The sequence below is a fragment of the Scedosporium apiospermum genome, assembly GCF_000732125.1.
Source record: "Scedosporium apiospermum strain IHEM 14462 chromosome Unknown SEQ_SAPIO_0085, whole genome shotgun sequence".
Lineage (NCBI taxonomy): Eukaryota > Fungi > Ascomycota > Sordariomycetes > Microascales > Microascaceae > Scedosporium > Scedosporium apiospermum.
In genome coordinates, this window is record NW_015971786.1 from 679,461 (window position 1) to 699,771 (window position 20,311).

The 20,311-nt window shown below is 48.8% G+C and overlaps 4 protein-coding genes across 4 annotated transcripts; 2 read left to right on the top strand and 2 right to left on the bottom strand.

The window, feature by feature from the left end:
* Nucleotides 1-3,526: 3,526 nt before the first annotated feature.
* Nucleotides 3,527-4,590, top strand: SAPIO_CDS2201 (uncharacterized protein; the record flags this gene model as incomplete). The annotated part of the gene is made up of 4 exons (XM_016785293.1): nucleotides 3,527-3,712; nucleotides 3,819-4,076; nucleotides 4,145-4,211; nucleotides 4,334-4,590. 4 exons carry the CDS (start codon nucleotides 3,527-3,529, stop codon nucleotides 4,588-4,590), a joined length of 768 nt encoding a protein of 255 aa, XP_016645171.1.
* Nucleotides 4,591-5,447: 857 nt separating this feature from the next.
* Nucleotides 5,448-6,517, bottom strand: SAPIO_CDS2202 (Aldehyde reductase; the record flags this gene model as incomplete). The annotated part of the gene is made up of 3 exons (XM_016785294.1): nucleotides 5,448-5,779; nucleotides 5,843-5,985; nucleotides 6,060-6,517. 3 exons carry the CDS (start codon nucleotides 6,515-6,517, stop codon nucleotides 5,448-5,450), a joined length of 933 nt encoding a protein of 310 aa, XP_016645172.1.
* A 2,368-nt stretch (nucleotides 6,518-8,885) lies between these two features.
* SAPIO_CDS2203 (uncharacterized protein) lies at nucleotides 8,886-10,306 on the bottom strand (the record flags this gene model as incomplete). The annotated part of the gene is made up of 6 exons (XM_016785295.1): nucleotides 8,886-8,923; nucleotides 8,991-9,394; nucleotides 9,453-9,521; nucleotides 9,583-9,713; nucleotides 9,784-9,880; nucleotides 9,969-10,306. The coding sequence occupies 6 exons, from the start codon at nucleotides 10,304-10,306 to the stop codon at nucleotides 8,886-8,888; spliced, it is 1,077 nt and encodes a 358-aa protein (XP_016645173.1).
* A 3,923-nt stretch (nucleotides 10,307-14,229) lies between these two features.
* SAPIO_CDS2204 (uncharacterized protein) lies at nucleotides 14,230-15,522 on the top strand (the record flags this gene model as incomplete). The annotated part of the gene is made up of 4 exons (XM_016785296.1): nucleotides 14,230-14,449; nucleotides 14,506-14,853; nucleotides 14,949-15,066; nucleotides 15,129-15,522. The coding sequence occupies 4 exons, from the start codon at nucleotides 14,230-14,232 to the stop codon at nucleotides 15,520-15,522; spliced, it is 1,080 nt and encodes a 359-aa protein (XP_016645174.1).
* Between the last annotated feature and the right edge of the window lie 4,789 nt (nucleotides 15,523-20,311).

The following is a 20,311-nucleotide window of genomic DNA, read 5'->3' on the forward strand; positions in this document are numbered from 1 at the left end:
CGTTGGATCCGGTGTCTGCTAGGATCGTATAAGTCGCCGTCGTGTACACTGTCGGTGTTTGTCTTCCACTAGGTCCATTGGACAAATATACGTTAGTAGTTGGTAGCAGAACAACAAAACAGCACGCCCTGCTCGGTCTAACCTCGCCTGGCTGCCTGAAGAGGTTTTTCTTTTCTTTTGCTTTTCATTGCTTTGTCTTTTCTTTTTTTTTTTTGTAGCCTTTTCCTTCAAGATCAATGTCAACTTACGTGGCCCATCTGGACGACAGCACAGCAGTCTGTCCGTTTTGCCATGCAACAGTAAGAGGAGCGTCTGTCATGCTCCCTCCCCACGAAAGCCCCACCCAGCCCTGGTTTGCTGGGCCCACGATTTGGATTGCAACATCGAAAGCCCCCGCCGTAGTTGCGGTATCGGGAATGGCTATGCGGAAGGATGATCTGACGTCCGTCGTGTAATCCACGTAACAGAGGCTCGTCTGTGGGCTACAATATCTTCCAACCGCAATCTTTTGGCGTCGTTCGATCGGGTTCACGTCCGTCGTCGGAAGTCCCACCACAAGCCCGAGAAGTCCCTGTAACACGAGTGTCACCTTCATGATTCAATCGCAGAACGTGTCGACAACAATAGAGGAGGCGCCGGGTGAGGAAAGGCGGAGAAGTTTCGCTTTACATCCACATAACACATAATAGTAGACATTTGTCCCGGTGGCTAAAAAGTTATATGCTTATATACGGAGCAAGAATATTCTAATGATGGGACTCACGGCCGGAAAAGGGGCAAAGAACTACATTCTGCACCCGGAATTTCCCAAAATTAATGAATCTATCTATTCTACATGTCTCTTCGCTTGCGGGCTGGTATGTTTTCTTCTTCCCCCGCCTGACCATACTGACGCGGATACTCTACGTCCTTTAGCCAGATTCTCTTCCGAAATACCCGACATCCCCCACCAATTTCTCAAATAGGAAAGTCAGCAAGACTCGGCCAAGAAGGTAAAAAAGGAGAGAAGAAGCAAGGTAATGTATATTTAAATGAGTAGCGTAGGAAATCCTATCACGGATATCTCCGCCATTTCCATCCCGGCTTCGCGATTCCGGCTCATGGAGTCCAACTGTCTGGGGTGGACGCCATGAAAATGTGGGGACTAGGACTGGCCTATTCAAATGTGTCTCGGGGGCCGGATATATTGGTATTATATGTAATACCATATCAGTCATTTGTCGAAGAGATTCTCTTTGATGACTGGTACAGTCGACTAATCTTGGCAAATGCGGAGGGGAAAGATCCTCCATCTTGTTATTCATGGGACATTTTCGGATTATTAAGGAGAGAGTTTTCATATGGAATTTTAGCTCTTGGGTGCTCCATTGCTTTTCGTTTTGCATTCTAGAAGTCCAGTACCCCCTTTGTTAAATTTGATGACTTTGATAAGGCTAAAATCCCCCCACCAAAAGGAGCCTCCGATGGATATAGCTCGGTCTTCTTAATCCCTCACTCAGTGTGTCCTAAAATGGCTGTTGACCGCCACGTCGTACTAATATCGTTGCTACGGCCTGTCGTATGATCTCCGTCATAGCCCCCCGACCAGATTGGGGGAATCTAAGATCGAATCCCGCTCGGGCTACGATTAAATTGAAGGATCTGAGGTACATTGATATTGATCCTACATGATAGTAGAACCACTGTTATGGGAATCGTAGAAACCGAGAAGCCGCCGTTTATTTAACAAAAGGTCAGACACCTTTGATCTCTGTACTCACGCCCTGGATCCCATCTGGAGCCAGATCGGCACGTTTTCCCCGAAAACGTAACCCAGAAGGGAGTGTTAGGGGTTGGTTATTGGTTCGTTTTGTCTGGTTCTGGGTTTCTTGGGATGGACCAGTGAGTCTCACTAGTCCCAACACAGCCATATTCTGCCACGCAATCCTGTCGAAAATCCTTTGACATTTTCGATTTTCCAAGTCTGGTAAAGGCAGCCCTCAGCTCTACGAGCACGGCCTTCCCCATATTCTCGTACACCGAGATAGATCGTAGCATCATGGTTACAGCTTACTTACTATACAGAGGTGGAGAATGATGCATCGTCATGCTTTAAACCTCGCCTTTGCCTCGTGGCATCTGGGAGTGTCTCACGTCAGATCTCGTAGAAATCGTATTTCAATCGTATTGTGTAACGGCCCATCAGCGACGATTATGTTCTTACCATAAATAATACAGGCGCGACACGCGAAGTGGATCATGGATTTCCAAACCCGATACCTTCCAAGCATCTTGAATGTTTACTTCGATTAACCATGGCTCCATCTCTCCTGATTCTGGCCCTCTTGACTGCCGCTGGGGCGAAGAGCTTCATTCCAAAACACCATGATACCGCAGGAATCTTGTCAGAACGCTATCCTGGTGCTTCAGTATCTTACAAGAAGGTAAATATAATTATATATACTGACTTGAAAAGTCCTCTGGCTTGCTTGTCTCATAATAATCGGAAAATTAACGAACTCAGCCTTACGATCTAGACAAGCATTTGTGAGACTGCTCCAGGCGTAAACGCCTACAGCGGTTACGTCGCCTTGCCCAGTCAATTATTATCAGAACTTCAAGACCCGCAGAAGAGGTTCGATGCCAGCATTTTCTTTTGGTACTTCGGTAAAGTGTCTTCTATCTCGGGAGTCATCCATTCCATCCCGAACTAAATGGAATGGATGACTCCCGAACTAACTAGGTGTAGAGGCAAGAAATGATCCCGGAAATGCGCCCACATCAATTTACCTTGGTGGTGGGCCTGGGACATCCTCCTTCGACTCCTCCAGCAACTTTCCCTGTTATATAAACGAGGATTCTAATAGCACCACCCCAAACCCATTTTCCTGGAACAAGAATGTCAAATGGTCTACGTTGACCAACCTGTTGGCGTTGGATTCTCGTACAGTACCCTCGTTGAAGGTCTTGTCGATTTGATGACGTTAGCTTTCTCTCCCCTGGATGGAAGCGGCGCCGAGCCCGAGACCAATGTGACAACTGGTCGTGCGACTGTTAGCTCTCCAGAGTTTTCTCCGAATGTCAACGCTACAGAAACCGCCGCAAAGGTGATGTGGAAATTTTCCCAGGTGTGGTTCCAAGAGCAAGTTGGACGGCTCTACTTACCGAACAATAGGCAAGATCTATGACTTATTTCTGCTATGTACATCTAGGTTTCCTGAATATGTGACCACCAATGATGAAATCAGCCTGTGGACCACTTCGGTACGTTCACATTACTCAATAGGCCAGACATAAACGCCAACTAATATGATCTAATCTGTAGTATGGCGGATTTTGGGGTCCAGGCTTCCTGTCATATTTCCTGAAACAGAATGATGATATACTTGGCGGTTCTCATTCCGATAAGAATGCGACGACTCTTGACCTATCGGCTCTGGGCCTTGGAAATGCTTGTATTGACTCTCTCATCCAAGGACCTAGCTTCCCAAACATTGCTATAAACAACACATTCGGGATTCAAGCCTACTCTCCCGAAGTATATAAGATGGCCGTGGGGAATCTCACCGCACCTGAAATCGGGTGTACCGATCTTATCAAAGCCTGCCGCGAGGCTGCCGCCGTAGGAGATCCAGAGAGCGTCGGAGACAACGGATCTGTCAACGAACCCTGTGTCGCTGCTAGTACGGTGTGCTTCGGGATAGTCCAGGGGGCTTACACCGAAGTTTCCAATGTAAGTTTAATTCAGGCTCGAAGACATCTGCTCACCTTCGTAATATTTATTTTTTCTTGGTAGAGGAAAACGTACGTTAACGTGGGGCCTGACACAAATCCTCTAGCGAAACGCATTCGATATATCTCTGATCAAACCCAGCGTCTATCCTCCCGAGTACTCATTTGCCTTCTTCAACCAACGACGGGTCAAGGAGGATCTTGGAGCCCCTGTCAATTTCTCAATCAGCGATCCAAATGTGGTTCAAACCTTTTTCGGTACCACTGACGACCCGATGCGTCGGGATATCAGCTCCCTAGAACACGTCTTAAACAGTGGATTGATTGTCGCCATGTACTATGTGATCTGGATTACAGGTGTAACTGTAAGCCGTTCATCGCAGATGATGGATGGAGAAAGCCGAGGTGTCTAACATGTTGTCCGACTTTGTAGGGTTTGGTGTCGAAGAAGTTTCGCTCGGGATGGAATACCCCGGATCTTCTTCGTTCCGGTCCGCCGGGTACGCGAAACTTCAGACAAACAGTACCTACAGCGGAGGATTCGTTCGGCAGCATGGAAACGTTTCTTTTTCTAGGGTGTTCGGAGCCGGACACTCAGCTGCATACTACCAACCGGAAACAGCTTTCCACATCTTCGACCTAGCGATGGGAGGAAAGGACGTAGCCACCGGTCAGCTTAATGCCTTAGAAAGTTACAAGTCAGAAGGACCTCCTTCTGTGCGTCACGTCACTGCCAAGGCTCCAGAATCCCTCGCCCCAGTCTGCTACGTCTTTGACATCCAGCTAACCTGCACACCCAACCAGATCCAGGCATTGGCTGATGGCTCTGCTGTTGTGCACAACTTTATTGTCGTCGAGCCCCGTGCCGAAAGTGGATGAGGCTTAGAGTGCAAATGCTCAATCTTGGGTTCTTCGTGCGTTTCACATGCTTATTAACATATTCCACTGTGGAGGGGTCAAAGCCTTTATTCCAACGCTTTTTTATATTCTTGATATGGTTTCTACAAGAGCGTAGTTTCATTATTCTCCTGTCTGGTAAAACATGGGTTCCAAGGAAAATTGGAAAACCATCATTATATCTCCAGAACTATCCCTAGAGTTCATCTGTATTATTGATCTCTGGCATTATGCCCCAACTTAGTCCTCTGTATGCGTTCAGCTCGGGACATTGGTCTTCATTCATCGCACGAAGGTGTCCAGCTGTTAATGATCTGATTTCCTATGGCCATTGATGAAACAACAACTCCTCAATTAACGGGGTGATGTGTGACTCGACCAGAACTGTGGATTATCTATACCGTACTACGGGTGGGGGGCTCCCTTGTTTTCCCCATTGTTGTTTCTACTACTCTTCCTAAAACCAGGTGGTTCAGCTGTGAGAGGTAGCCAGTCTGAGAGGTCATGGAATAGAATAAGAGAGAAACCTCTTGTGTCTTCGTTGTCTGCAAAAGTTCTGCCAACTTCGAAGTTACCAGCTTAGTATTCTAAACCTCTCACCTAATTTGGATGCTTACGAGCTGCAGCTCATGAGATTCAACACCTCATCCGCCGTATTTATTTCGTTTCAAACGAGGAACCTTAATAGCAATATTCACTGTAAAGGAGGGAGGGAGAGGTTATATTAGAACTCATACGCGTAAGACGGCATATTAAATATTGCCGTATTTCGGTTACGCCTCAATGTGTTCCGATATTGTAGTAGAGACTCGAACGTAAAAACTAACGACATATGATATTTAGGGCTCTCCACGGGATTCTAGGCCTCGATACAGCTTCGCAGGGAGAATAAGGGTAATATGTTGACCCAAGACCTTTAAATTCCCCGACAACGCCGCGAAATTGTCCGCCCCAGCATCATCCTTGATACTTTCCCACGTCTCTTCAATAAGTTGAGAAGCCCATGAACTCAGAGGCCCTTTGTTGAATAAGTTAAGAGTCTTCTCCAACTGATAGATATTGCTCGTACCGGAGACAATAGCATCCCCATGTTCGAATCTTAAGGCGCTGTGAAAGCGGATCCATCGATACGCGAGCTCGATCCTCGACACGCCTTCGTCCTCCGCAATTTCTGCCTAGCAGTCAAGCGCATCAAGATAGGATTTCTTGACATGCAATTTGTGGTAAATCCCACCTAGAAATTCCGCCCCAAATCTCCCCTGGCCTGACTCCACATCTTGTCTCGCCTTTGCCAGAAACCCACCGACAGTCGGGGAGTACGCGTAAAAGGCAACTCCTAGCTCGCGGAACAGAGGGAATAAGTCATCCTCAACCTTCCTGGCAACAGCAGAGTAGTTACCTTGATAGACAGAAGGGAGAACGAAGCCATTCTCCTTGGCCAAATTGTAAACCTCCTGGACTTTCTGCGGGGTGAAGCTGGAGAGCCCAAGTCTCGAAAAGCGCCTGCTTTGAAAGCGTCGTTGACAGCAGCCAGAATAGGCCGTAAATCCCAGCCAGCAAAGGGGGCGTGAAAATAATAAACGTCCACTTGCTCAACACCTAATCGCTCGAGACTGGCGTTGATCTCATGGAGGACTTCCTTCTGGGTGGGCTGTAGACGGTCCATCGCGAATCCTCCCGGCCATTTCGTGCCAATTCGGAAGCTGTGAGATTTCGCGGCCTCAGTCTCACCGAGCTTTGCTTCCGAATCTTGATATATGACAGAAGTGTCGAGTTTCGTGATGCCATGTTTCTTCAGTGCGGCGTAAGCTTCAAGGATATGAGCATCCGACTGTGCCCAATATGGATCGGGAGGGTTCGAGATCCATGCGGTTCCAAAGATCAACTCCACAGAGTTTGTAGGCGCCATCCTGTTATGGGATTTAAGAGGTTGTGCGGGTTAGGCTTGGCTAAATTGAGTATGATAAGAGATTGGTTTCTCACGGAATGGAATAGGGTTCGTAGGTTTATATCGAGTTGTTCGACTCTATCATGTCGGCCATGGACACATCAAAGTTTCGGGACGACATATCAAAGTGTTAATTTCAAGCTCGCTTACCCTCCATCGCTCTTCCTCCTCACATTCTGCTACGCGTTAATCGATTTGTAACAAACATAACGGTTAACGGGGAACCTCGGAGGGGCATTATTAATGTCTGCCCTGGAAGAGCTTGAGAAGAGCCGTAACTGGATTTTAGAAGAAATTTCCCGAGCTTTGTTGGAATTCAGTTTTGAAATGCGGTTGAATTATATCCCGAAGCGTTAATAGCACCACGACAATACTCAATTGAGGCTGAGGCCATCCGGGCTATCCAGACTAAGACAGTAAGACGTTACGTTTGGCAGCACCTCATCGTACGCCCGGGGCCAAACGAAATTAGGACATGCAACTCAAAATCACGGAACCCCAATTATACAGATTTGAAGTTCGAAGCCTAGGATACTAAGAATGGGGGAAGATAAATGCCCATAGCCTAGACGTATCACCCCTTGCAATATCGAATCGGGGACTGGATATTTCGGAGCTTGCCATCGCCTGATGAATAGTCCGCCAAGCACTCGCCAAGTTCGAAGTGTGTAGTAGTAATCGGGCACTTATCGTTGGTCTCCTAAACTTCACATCTTGTGGCTTTGCTTGTTCATAGAGATGTCTGGGACGGCATCAGAAGCCAGGTTTGGTTGCTGTGTTTCTCACAGCACTAACTTCAATCTCCAATCACATGTGCAGCTAGGCTCCAAGGCGGTCTACAGTCGAGGGAGACTCGGAAGTTGGGATGTTGCCAAGAAAAAGAAGGACTTTGTGAAAGTAAGGAATGAAATGATTCCCGTCTCGCGATAGTCGGTCTTCAAACAACCTCAAGATCTGGAACAGCGAGCTCATACAAGACAGGGAGTGAATGTCAAGGGATAGCTTTCATGAAATCTACACGACCTAAAGGTACTTAATACAACATTTAGACCTTCGTAACGATGGATTCTTCCTCTCTTCCAGGAGGGGGGAAATCCCTGAAAGACGCTGCCAATTTGTGTGGCTTGCGGTCACTATTTTTGAGCCTCATGCCGAAGGTCGTAAACCTTGGCGCAGAGGCGAAATTATAGTCACGTGTTGATGACTACCTACAATTTTTCTTGGAGCACGTGAATATTACGCGTGACGGTAGTGAGAACGAAGCGCAATTCGAAGATTTCCAGATCGTGGTTACGGCATGCGGTGGATTTACACCTCGACCGAGGACGACATAAGTTACATATGGCCTTACATTTAACCCTTACATTCATGAAAGTTGAGCTAACTGGTCCTACTCTGAGATTTTCTCTTCCCTTCATATTTGATGTGCTGGACACGACACTCGTCCACAGTGAAGGTCTTTGAATCGGAGGTTATCAATGAACGTAGACTACGCATCGGAAAATTTACAGCCGTGCTGTGCACATGTATATGTGCCCCATGCCCCACTGTGATGTTAACATATTTTATTCCAAAAAGTGATGTGATGAGCCTCTTTGCCTACTTACGCGCTTTTCCACGAACGAATGGGAGACCCGGATGTTTGTCATTCCGAATGATCGCCTTATAGGCAAATCATATCGGCGAGAGGGGAACTTGCTATGCCCAACACGCGTGGAATCCGGGAGAAGTAATCAGAACGACGAGAGGGTAGTCGGGGTACACTTAAAGAGTAATAATGAACAGCTGCGGGTGAAGGGATCCGTGGGGCGGGCCCGAGCTTTGATCAAGTTGGTCGAGTCACTTGACTTCGCCAGGCCTCTTTCACTGGACTGGACACTTCAACCGATTGACCTCGCAGTCGGTATCGGTCCTTTTTAGATCGCCGCGATGTGAATCGCCTTACTTTTCCCTCGCAATCTATGCGGCCTGATTTTTGTCCTACACATGTCTAAAGAAGCTGAAAAAAACACAAAACAACTGTCACTTAATCTCTCACATCGAGTACAACACAACGCGAGTCTCATCTTTCTATCATAGATATAGCTTGTATTAAGTGAAGTTAAGAAATGGGTTAAATTGGTGGTACGAGAAACGAAATTGCTACCTAGCTCGCCCTACGGAAGGGTGTAACTAAGTCGCGTCTTCAACTGTGATTCGAGGTCCAACAGATCCGGCCAATAGGCTTGGGAGTGAAATGCTTCCTTGTTCCGACACCCTACTTAGTACATGTATGTTGCTGCTAGATTCAGGATCCGCACCCCCGAGACATTATCTTCTATATATAGACTTAAGCGACGACGTCAACGCCAGGGAGAGTGGTGAGCCCTAGGTTTTGTCTCGTTAGTTACCTGATGACTTGCCGAGCGGTAAATTGATTAGGGGGTAGACTTACAGCCGTCAACATCCTCGTTGACAAGAGTGGGAACAGTGCAAGACCTGGCTTGGTCGATGCTCTGCCTCCTGAGGTTAGCGCACTGGGCGCCGAAGCAGCCGGAAGTGTCCATGGCCGACTGGAGCGACTTGTCCTTCCAGCCGAAAACGTAATCGGCGTGCTGGCCGAAGCCCGTTGGGTCACCCATAGAGAGCACGAAGGGCTGGGAGCCATCCTCGGGCCACTGAGACTGGTCGTTGAAGCCGGAAGTGTCCCAGTTGACTTCGTACATGAGTTGAGGGATGCGAACGGGGTGAGTATCAGGGCAGTTACCGCCAAGGCTGAGGAAAGTGGCGGGACCGTTAACGGGGTACGCAACGTGGTCCTTGTGGTTGGGGGTGTCGAGGTTCTTGCCGTCCCAGCAGCTTGTAATTGTCAATATTTCGCGCTACTAGAGAATCACAGGGAAGGTGAATGACTTACGTAGGGAAGAGAACGTTGGATCGGATGCCACCGGGGCAGACCTTGTTGGGCAAGGCATCGTGGTCGTGGCTAGGCAACCAATAAGTAAGAGAGATAAAATAACTAAGGGCCGTAGAAGGCGCAAACTTACGCGGCATCCTGGCAAGGAGCGCCGACATCACCACCGTGGTTGGGACCGGTGTAGCATCGGAAACAGTTTTGCCTCTTCAGGCTAGCGGGCCTCTCACGGTCGGCCGGGTCGCCGACGAGCATACGGAAACCCTAACGGGAAATCAGCAACACAGCCCTTGATTACAGTACGGTTTTTCGCCCACATGGCAATAGAACTTACAGGAGCAAAGGCAGTAATCTTGCCAGGCTGAGCAGAGACGTAGTATACCAGGATACCACCGTTGGTCTGGGTACTGAATTGGTCACCAAATTGAAGTCTGGAGTATAGGCTTAGTTAGTACTGTATTTCCCAGCCGAACCGGTGCCGTTGCCCCTCAAATAACAGAAACAAAAGAAATTACATACGGGCTGCCGAACTGAGGCACACGCTTGAAGGTGCCGTTCCTAGCCTTGAAGTACAAGTTCGCGGTCCAGTAGTTGGAGAAGTCGTCGGCGAACTGGCAGGTGGTGCACGTCGCGGTCTCCGACACATCACCAGTGGTCATGGAGGCGTTGAAGCCGTTTCCTCCAACGATCTGGTGGACGTGGGTAGAGGGGAGTTGGCCTGGATTGACGAGGGGGTCAAGGCGGTCAATGACGACCTGGGTGCATCCGAATCGCAACATGGTAAGACCACCGCCACCACCGAACTGAGGCGCGGCCTCGGCAAGCGCCGTCAAGGCGAGAAGAGAAGTCCAATGCATTTTGAAGTAGGTGAACTGAACTTGAATGTCGCACAGTAATAGGCCGATGGCAACTTGGAGGAACGAAGGGAAAGGGAAATGGTGTTGGGACCGAGTTCGATGCCTTCCCTTGGCCTTTAAGAAAGAATGGCCAGCAAGCAAGACTGCTTAGCCTAAGGAGGGATATCTGGTGGCCATTTACGTGTGAACTGCCGCTGTTGGTAATAAGCCGAAACGCCGAGTGAATATCGAGATATATTCCATGACCAATCTCACGAGACTGACAAAGTGCCTTAATGGTATTGACTTCACGGGATTGGACGGGGTTAAATTGTGGATGTTGTGGTGTTGGATGTACTCTGGTACATCCGGGGAATAGTACAGGGAAAAGAATGTAATATATCACCGGCAATTATAGATATTGCCCCAGAGCCTATTCAGTCCAGTAAATCCTGAACGGGGATCGCAGATCGTCTATTGGCTGAGCGACTCTTTACCCGGGCCTTCTGACCTTGTATACAACGCTTGCAAGGCAGGCATCGCAAGAGGCTGCGCGAAATTCGTGACCTTCTTTATTATCAATCAATATATTCTCCGCGTGTTTCTCCGGTCCCATTCGGCTGGAGACACTACCATCGCAGCGCAGATGAGAATGATTTGCGGCTGGGCCGGTTCTCTGAGCCTCAATTTCTTCCCTTCCCTCATTCATTTGGCTAGAACTTCGTACATTCTCCATGTTGGGCACAATTTGGTCGATCGCAGAACACGCGGGTTCCTTCTTAATATGTATGTACATCATATCAAGAATAGCGATGCAATAGAATAGCCGCAACCACTCGGCCATGCCATCATCGTCATGGCTCAGGCTTCCCCTGGTTTTATATTTATAGAGTGAGCCGTCTAATGTAATACTTACGTGGAGCAATGTGAAGTGGTCATCACTAGCACTGTTTAGGACATTTGTCACATTGATAGAGATCGGGCTTCTTTTTAGATCGCTTTACGGCTCAGCATTATCTGTGGAGAGAAGACCAGGGGCTGAAGCTCGCAAGAGTGGAAGTTTAACCTTTGTACTTGACCACCCCGGAGCACCTACATAGCGCATAGAATCCGTCCTGTGGCGAGTTTCGTCACCAACCCAATTATACAGTGCAGAGAAATTTAGATCCTCCTTTGGATCCCGATGGAGTTTATCCCCCCGCACCACTTTTTCCCCCATCTTTAATAACCTGACCTCCTTCAGCCCGGAATTACTTCCCGCTCTCCCGCCGAGCCTACTTTTGATGTAAACAAGCTTTCCGTGATCTAATAGCTCCCAATCGCCTCCACCATTCCCTTTTCTATATATTAGTGTCGTGCTTCCACAGTAGATGGCTTCCGTCGTCTTTCATCCAGAACTTGAAATTGTATTTTAAGGTGGATCCTGGCAACCATAGCAGTAGGTCGTGGCTACTAGACAGCACGCGGGACTTCAGTGGGCCCGGCAAAGGGCGGCCGCGGTGGATGTGAGCGCGGAAACGGCAGTTGGATGGGAGGGGACGGACAGATTGGAATCCATTCCCCACATTCCCGGAGGAAAACAAAGGTTGGAGTGGAGTCTTTGTGACGAAGGTGATAAGCTATCCACACGGCATCCTCTCGCCCGTGATATCTTTCTCCACAGTGCTCTGTATGCAGGAGATTGAATGGTAACATGACCTTACATTATTCTCGTTTATCCCCCCTTTTTTTTTCAGCGTCCACGTGTACTATCCACTCATTGATGATTTAGTCGCCATCTTGGTCGATTTTGTCGTCTTCAAGAAAGCTAAGCACATATGTTCCTGGAAATATGCATCGTTGAATTTCGACAGCTATTCTGTTCGGTTTTTCTAATGCCTGGAGGAGTACTTCTCTCGAGCGGCAACCGGTGTGCTACGGAGTGACCGGGGTTGGCATGCAGAAAAGCTACATAAGAACCCTTCCTTAATCGCTCATAACTTCCCAGTAGTAACTTGGAGACGTGCCGGAATTCCACCCAGAAGATATATAAAGTACGCAGTATACACGAGTTCGGGCAAATGTGGACCACTACCGCGATCCCCTCTTCAAAATAGCGAGTTGTCTTCAACTCGCCATTAAAACGAGTTATCTGCCCCCTCTACACTAGCGTTATTTCTTACTTCGTAGGTAGGGAGTCCTCTCCTCCTATCGCCCTTGTCGAGCAATTGACAATGTTGCTACCGATTCTAGTGCTGCGAACTAGCCTTGGCTTTGGATCTGAGTCAAGGCCTAGGCTATCTTTGTGAGTGCAAATCCGATGCTTGCTATCTCCTACCTCTCAAGTGTTTGTTATTCCCCTGAAGGAAATTCGCGGCATGGGATTCGCGTTCACATATTTCTGGGATATGAGGTTCTCATTGATGGTGGCTACCGTCGTCACAGAGAGGCTTCTCGATATGGATGGCACAGTCATCATGTCACCCATGCGGTGTCTCTTGAATCGGGATGTCCTGTAGGCCACAGACTTTCAGTAGTATAAAGCAGGGGTCGTGGTGTGTTCGTTGAGGTTTCTCGATTATAAACTTTAACCTAATAATTTAGGCGAGTTTGGGAGGTAATTTGCAAATCCTCCATCAAGAGGTATCAGAGTGCAGCGAAACAAACGTGATAATGTAAGATCTAACTCCGGACTCCGGTAAGAGCCTGGCGTCCGGAATACGGGGAAATTTGCAGAGATATTTCGCTTCGGCTGCAGAGATGGATGGTAACGACAAAACTTCGATGAAGCGGAAAGCCAGTTATCGAGATGGAGGACGAGGGCCAAGATCAACGCTTGGCAATTATCAAGTGGGAAGATGGGCGGTGGGGCAGGTGTCTCTTAATACGGGATCCCCAAAAAGGGAAAGTGACTCTGACTAAATAACGTCACCAATTCCGACATTGCTGATGTTGACTACCTGAAAGAAGCAGGCATGGTCCAGCTATCGTCACAATTTTAGTTGCCAGACCGATCCCGTCAACGTCCTTGACGGAGGCAATAATGTCTATCAGTAATGTACCTGGTGTGTCTCGTCCATCAGCAACCCCATCAATCGCTCGCTGGGGGTTCAATCTGAGGTCTCATGGGCCTGAATACGTCTTCGACAGGTAAGAAGATCTTGGTAATGGTCGATATCACCTCCAGGCGTTCGAGTTCGGGCAGTCCAAGCGTTACTTCGAACCATTCTGGCAATACATCCAGATGCGGTTTAGCGCCCATTTCCACCAAATTCCTCTCTGACCCTGGTTTTTTGGGACTACTTGGTAAGGCGTCCTGATTTAGTAACCCAACCACGGGCTCAATATCCCAATGGCTTCATATTTATTAGCGGAGGAGCCGACTTCTCGAGCACTTGTTGTCCCCGTCAATTTTAATTTCCCAGTCCTTGATGGCAGTGAGCGATTAGTTTACTCCTTTCGGAGGCACTGCAACTGATCGTACGAAGTCTACGAAGTTGAGGCTTCAATGGTGCGTTGCTAACATGCACTAGTCTGGCGCTTTGTGCCTCGGGGAAGACAAATCTGGGACGCTAATTAATCTTACTTCCGGGGGCCCGTCCCGTTGCATGAACGGTCCGGGGCACTGGCAAGGGCTTGTTCCTCCTGGGTGGGTCGTCTGACACTGACCAGGACAAAACGCATTGACACCACACATGAACCAATGCAGATCTCCCTGGTGATCATCAGATCGAAGGAGCTTCCCATTTGAACCCTCCCTTCTTCCTCTCCTGGTAAATTCACGAAGTTGAAACTCTTGCCCAACCAACCCCTCAGATTCGGCGACGTGAGGAGTACAGTCCGGAACCCAGAAAGCTCAACCGCATCGCGATACCAAGCATGACTGTCAATCTGTTCTGGCCTCTTCAACAGAGCGGCGACCATCGGCCTGTCTTCGCCCCGAATTGTTAAATTACGAATTGAGCATGGAAGCGGCGTGGACCCCTGAGGGACTAGATCGGCTTCTTCACGATGATAAAGGGCCCAGCCTCATTGCAGCAACCTGGGCTCTAATGGGGTTTGCCTCTCTCTTCCTTAGCTTACGGGTATTTTGCAAGTTCTACAGCAATCGCGGTCTCTTGTGGGACGATTATATCTTGATCGCTTCTTGGGTACGGTCCTCTTCGACCGCTTCCTCCATTGACGGTAAACCCTGCCATCGGTGCTAACCCGTTTTAAGGCCTTTCTACTTGTACAATCAGGCGTCACGACGAATCTGGTCTTTGCATTTGGCTATGGGAAGCACACCTGGGATCTGCCGCCCTCAAATCTTCGCGATTTTGTCATCCAAACCCTGGTCCGATTTACGTTTAGTATAATCACGATTGCCTGGACCAAAACCGCGTTTGCCATCACCCTTCTCCGTGTCACCGAAGGCTATATCAAAAAGCTCTTGTGGATCATCATTGCCACCGTGAATATTGCATTGGGCCTCAGTGCCCTCTTTGGGTGGACTCAATGCCGGCCCCTCTCCAAGCAGTGGGACCTCGATGTGCCGGGTAAGTGCTGGGACCATAAAACAGTGGTGTACTACAGCATGTTCGCCGGTGGTAAGTCTGCTCTTCACATCAATTGATGTGCTTTCTCCGCCGCAAAGGGCATCCGCCGTAGAAGCGGCGACCATACTAAAAGACATGTGTCCTAGCCTACTCCGGAACTATGGACTTCGTTCTCGCTACACTTCCCTGGAAGATCCTCATTGGTCTCCGTATGAGGCGACGGGAAAAATTTGGTATTGCTATTGCTATGAGCATGGGTATATTGTGTGTCACGCCACCATACTAGAGGAAGTCGAGGAAACAGGACTAACGCGAGCCCTGAATAGTGCCGGAATCACGACAATAATCAAAACAGCCAAGCTTCCCCGGATGCTTACCGATGATCTATGTATTTCCTTCCCAACAACTCGACTCTTGACCCCGTTGACCAAGTTCGCGTTTCTAACCGCACTCTACCTGCCTAACACAGATGGCACTGTCGACCCCATCATTTGGGACGCCGCCGAGGGATCCATTACTATCGTCGCCGCGTGTATACCGACCCTCCGAGTCCTCATTCGCACGGCTAGTGGGAACTCAACTCCAGACATCTATTCCGTCAAATTGCCCACAATCGGAAGTGTGACCGGACGGGGTTGGAGCATAAGCCATGCTGCTAAGAACCAGAGCCCTCAACCCCCCTCATGGTCTTACACTCAGGGACGGCGCCGGTCAATCTAGTACGAACCGGTATCCACTCAACCATGGAATATGAGACGGAACCAAGTCAGGTCGACTTATTCTAAACAACGATGTTGAAGTTGACTACGAGGAAAATTCATGATGCCGCCGCCATTCTCTTAGCTTGATACTTCCACGGCAGCCCCACCACGGGCTAGATGCCACCCGACTGACGTTTGTTCCTCGAGCACAACGAAGAAGTCGCAGTCTGACGCGTTCATCAACCCCGCCAGGGAGTGTCGACACGCTTTCCAGTGCTCGCCGAGCGTACCCGTACCGCGGAAATAATCCTCCGTATATTACGTATCTCAGGTATAGCTCTCCACTCGGAGGAAGCTATTTTGAAAGGACCAGTATGGTCTGGTCTACCATCGGAACATCTGGATCCTTTCAAGAGGGCCATATACACCACACTTCATTTCGGTATAATTCGAACAGTTTTGTGCCCAAAAGACGATCTTGCTTTGCTTTGCTCAATCAGAGTTAATGGCTCGGTGGCCGCTATGTAGGCAGCAACAACGAGAGGCATTTTTACGGGGTTTCTGGTGTACGATTGGAACTGCTGATCGAGGCATGAGCGACCAGGTTCCTACATCGATAGATATATTCCAAGAAAATACTCTCAGGGTTCCTGTGCATGGCCTAAGAGTCTTGACTGGGGAATGGGCCGATTCACTGGGCGCCGGGCAACCGATGTCGGAGACCTCAAGACTAGACGTTCATTTTCGTGCGGTACTGAAGAGCTATTGGGAAACTAGGAAAAGTACATTTGGGGAAAGGGGGGGAATAGAATCAGCAAAGATAGCTTAAAAAATTCAGAGTACGTCTAGGTCTACAATGGGATACGAGGAAGCGGAATACTCTCCACCTTCCTCTCATCTAACAGCTTTCATACGCATCTCAGCTGGCGACTACGTAGAGACATAGACGTCTCCTTAGAATAGTAATCCCGATTCCTAGATGTAATCAGGCGATAAGTATAAGCACCCCCTCTTCCCCCTAAACCTTGATAAAGGTTATATGTCCTGTCTAATAAGATCCAATGTCATGGCAAATATAGCGCTTCTATGTGAAAATTTTCTTTCCCGACGACCTTGCTTTCATTCGAGGGCTTGGGAATCAATCGGGGCTATATTTTAACATCTATGGCAAGACCTTCGATGATGAAGAGGAGGGGGAAGAGGAAGACTAATAGTCTCTGTCTTTGCCTAGGATGTAGGATGCGGGATACTTGGGGCTCGAAACTCCCGGTGGGACGGGTTTGCTCAAACGGCTGCGCCTTTAGTTTGTCCTAACAGCCTGTCGGCCAGAGGTGCACCTGCTCCGAATCTATTCTTAGGCCACGAGATTAAGGTGACCTTTATTCTCTTTAATAATGATCTCGCCTTTACTTACTGAACCAATCTAAAAGACTCTGAGGACTATCCGTTGGGCGGTTAGTAGATTGATCAACTAGAATGAACTTCGCAACATAACGAAAATATAGTTGTCGTAGCTATCGCAGGCCGGCCGGGTAATATTGACCGCACTACTGCGGAGGGAGATCATCGTTTGTGCCAGAAGACACGGGCCCATCATCCTCAGTAGGAAGGTGAGCTTGGCAGGTCCTTGATAGAAACTATAACCATCGCGTTTATTCCGTGCCCATACATCGATAGTTTGATCACCAGGTGAGTCCTTCGTCAGAGGCTGACCTTGGGGGATGAATTATCCCCGCAGACTACGATCGTATAGATGCCCTGATTCAGGTGCCCGAAGAGAATGAAGTTGATACTGTTATCTCTGTGCTTGCCATGTCCTTGCTGGACGGATCTACACCTTCAGAGGTGAATCCCATTCGCGCTGCTGATGTGTGGGAGCCTACGAAGCGGACGATCTCGTGTGATTGGGTGCGCCCTTCACCGATAAATGAGTATCCGGCGGCTGTACCGTACTATACGAAGGGGAAGCATAGGCCGAGGCAAAAGTAAGAGACCTCTTCTAGAACAGGGTGTTAATTCTATAGTGTGATCGACACTCTCTGTGATGGTCCTATCAAACCGAGGGCTATTAGTAGATCTGGCTCCCGGTGGCTCCGAAAACTCGCACTTGTCTCTCACTTCTCCCAATCATGAATACCCTCAAGCTGGGGTGAGTATTTCAAGATGATTAATAGATTTTATAATATCACCAAGTCTATATCTTACCAGACTCTCTGCCTTCCTCCTCCCAAGCGTGTTCCGACACAAGTCGTTGATTAGTAAACATTTGCATTCATATTGGCCGAGTTCTATGGCATTCTTGGCAAGGAATGATCAATTTTAACGATCTTATCTTCTGGAGAATAGCGCACTTCAAGCTGCGGGCGCAGTATGGTGAGAGGTCTCGAGCCTCACAAGTGCAGATCACAAAGTTGACCGAATTACAGTCCGGTCCCAGTCGAAGAAATTAATTACGCTATTCTGAACATTGCGAATCGCTAGCACTGGGCCCCATGGACTTGTTCCCAAGGAAAAAATATTGTGGGCACGACGCTGCAGGTCAAATGACTGCCATGAATCTGGGAAGGGCCTGGCCAAGCGCAGCAACCCCTGTAGGTTCAGGTTGCGGCGCGGGTGGGTACGTGTGGCACCCGCCAGCAAAGCTTCTTAAGGTGGGGCTCATATTGGATCGACTTTTGCGGTATGCCACCACGGGAATGTTTGTCCACAGAGGACGATGATCTTACTCATTGAACCAAGGTTGAGCAAAGATCTTCTAATCCTCCGTGATGGCCATAAAGCCTAAGGCTAGGAGCTCTGCATTACAATATAAGGAGATTAGAACAGGTATACTTATCACGTATGAAGCTCAAAAGGCTACTAGTTCCGATGGTTATATTCAAGGGCTATACCGGCAATCCACTCAATGAGTCGAAGCGTGCACCACGATAATTCACGTCTGCAATACTTGTAAAGGGTTTTCCTACGGGGGTTGATCCAGTAATGCCAAATTTCGTCTGGGTTATCTAGTAAATAGCCATTTACTGCACGTGCCACCGCAGGCGGTGCCTTTCCAGGCGAGACGGTAATGTTTTGTTATTTAATTCCTGACCAGTTCACTTCCCCGCCAGTGCTAACGAACGATGCCACACTATGGAGGTCGCTGGGGTAAGTATTAGCCCCCTGTCGGGTTGAAGTCGCCACTGAATAACGCCCTGGTCGGTATCTTGTAGAAGGCAATACTTGTCGACGCGCTCCAAGCAGTCAGTGAATGTAGCCTTCTTCAACCACGAATGTCATTCTTGGGATCACTTTGTGGACTACAGGGGTCGGTATGTGGGTGGTACACGACTGGGGGCTATTAAAGTTTACTTCAGGGGAGGGACCAAGTAGTCATCTCCGCACACAAACTATTCTTGAGACTAAACGAGTAATGGCCTATCTCGGGCTGCCGTCTACACACGGATGTGACAACACCCATGCACGATAGAATAGCCCTAATACCTTGCCTGGGGCCACATTACCTCTGCACCCCGCATTCGCGTAGTTAAACATTGACCCACATTGGTGGGCACTGCACGCTTAGCTCCAACAACGAAAGAGGAGGGTATTGGCCTCAGATCAAGTTTTCCACCACAATTCATCGCATGCGATGGCAGCTCCCGGACCCCACAGAGCTTGCAACTTGTCGAGACAAACGGTCACCCATTTGTTCGCGTCTAGAAGGACAGCAGCTTTGCGGTTTCTTCGCAGCCAATGATGGCCGAGTATGTAGGGTGGGGACAGCTTGAGCCACTCTTAGCGCCACCCCAGAGCTTAGGATTAGATCCCCGGTTCAGTACTCGTACATCCCAGATCCCGGCCTCAACTATGCACTAATGAGACCGTCTCCATTGCCTCGGTGCGGGTTTCAAACTATGTAAAGAGTCGGGGGCACCTAACTTCTCGCATCTCCATCGCCTACCTAACATTGCAACTTTTGTGTGTTTAACCTCCCAAGACTATTAGCCATCGATATTCAAGCAATGTCAAAGGAGCGTGAGAATGACTCCTGCGAGCTCAACGCAGTTGAGGTTGAACTCCTCACTGCAGATGAGGATGAAAACTACCACGGCCTGACTTTGAAATGTGTTCTAGTATATCTGGTAAGACTTTGGCGAGCGACTGCCGCACAGGGCTAATCAACTCCAATCCAGTCTATTGTGTGTGGTTGCTTTGCACAGGTCCTTGCCATCGTGGCCACTGGCGCGGTAAGCATCCCCCCTCCTCTCGGTGCACTGGCAGAGTTTCCTTATATCGAGATCAGTTTCCGAGAAACATGGCCGCCGTCGTTGGTGGGCACGACAAGTACATTTGGATTCCCCAAGGCCTGATCATCTGCATCACGTTCACGGCAGCCCCAATTGCGCAGGCGTCGGATTTTTGGGGTCGAAGACTGCCTATCCTCATTTGCACAGCCCTCTGCTTCGTTGGGTCAATTCTAATAAGTAGGGCGACTTCGATGACCATAGCCATCGCTGGAGCCCTGCTCGTCGGCGTAGGATCAGGATCGTCCTCGTTGCTGTATACTTTTGCGTCAGAGATCCTACCGAGACGGTATCGACCACTCGCCCAAGCCGGAGTCAATATTTTCAATTCTCTTGGAGGAATATTTACACTGCTTGTCGGCTTCACTCTTGTGAAGAAAAGTGCCGAAGGCTTTCGAGTTGTCTGGTACATTGGCGCTGGACTTTTCGCGATCAACTTTATTGCTATCTTCTTCCTCTTCAAACCACCCAAACGGCCGCTGGAAGTATCTCTGAGCTTACAACAGAAGCTTAAGGTTCTGG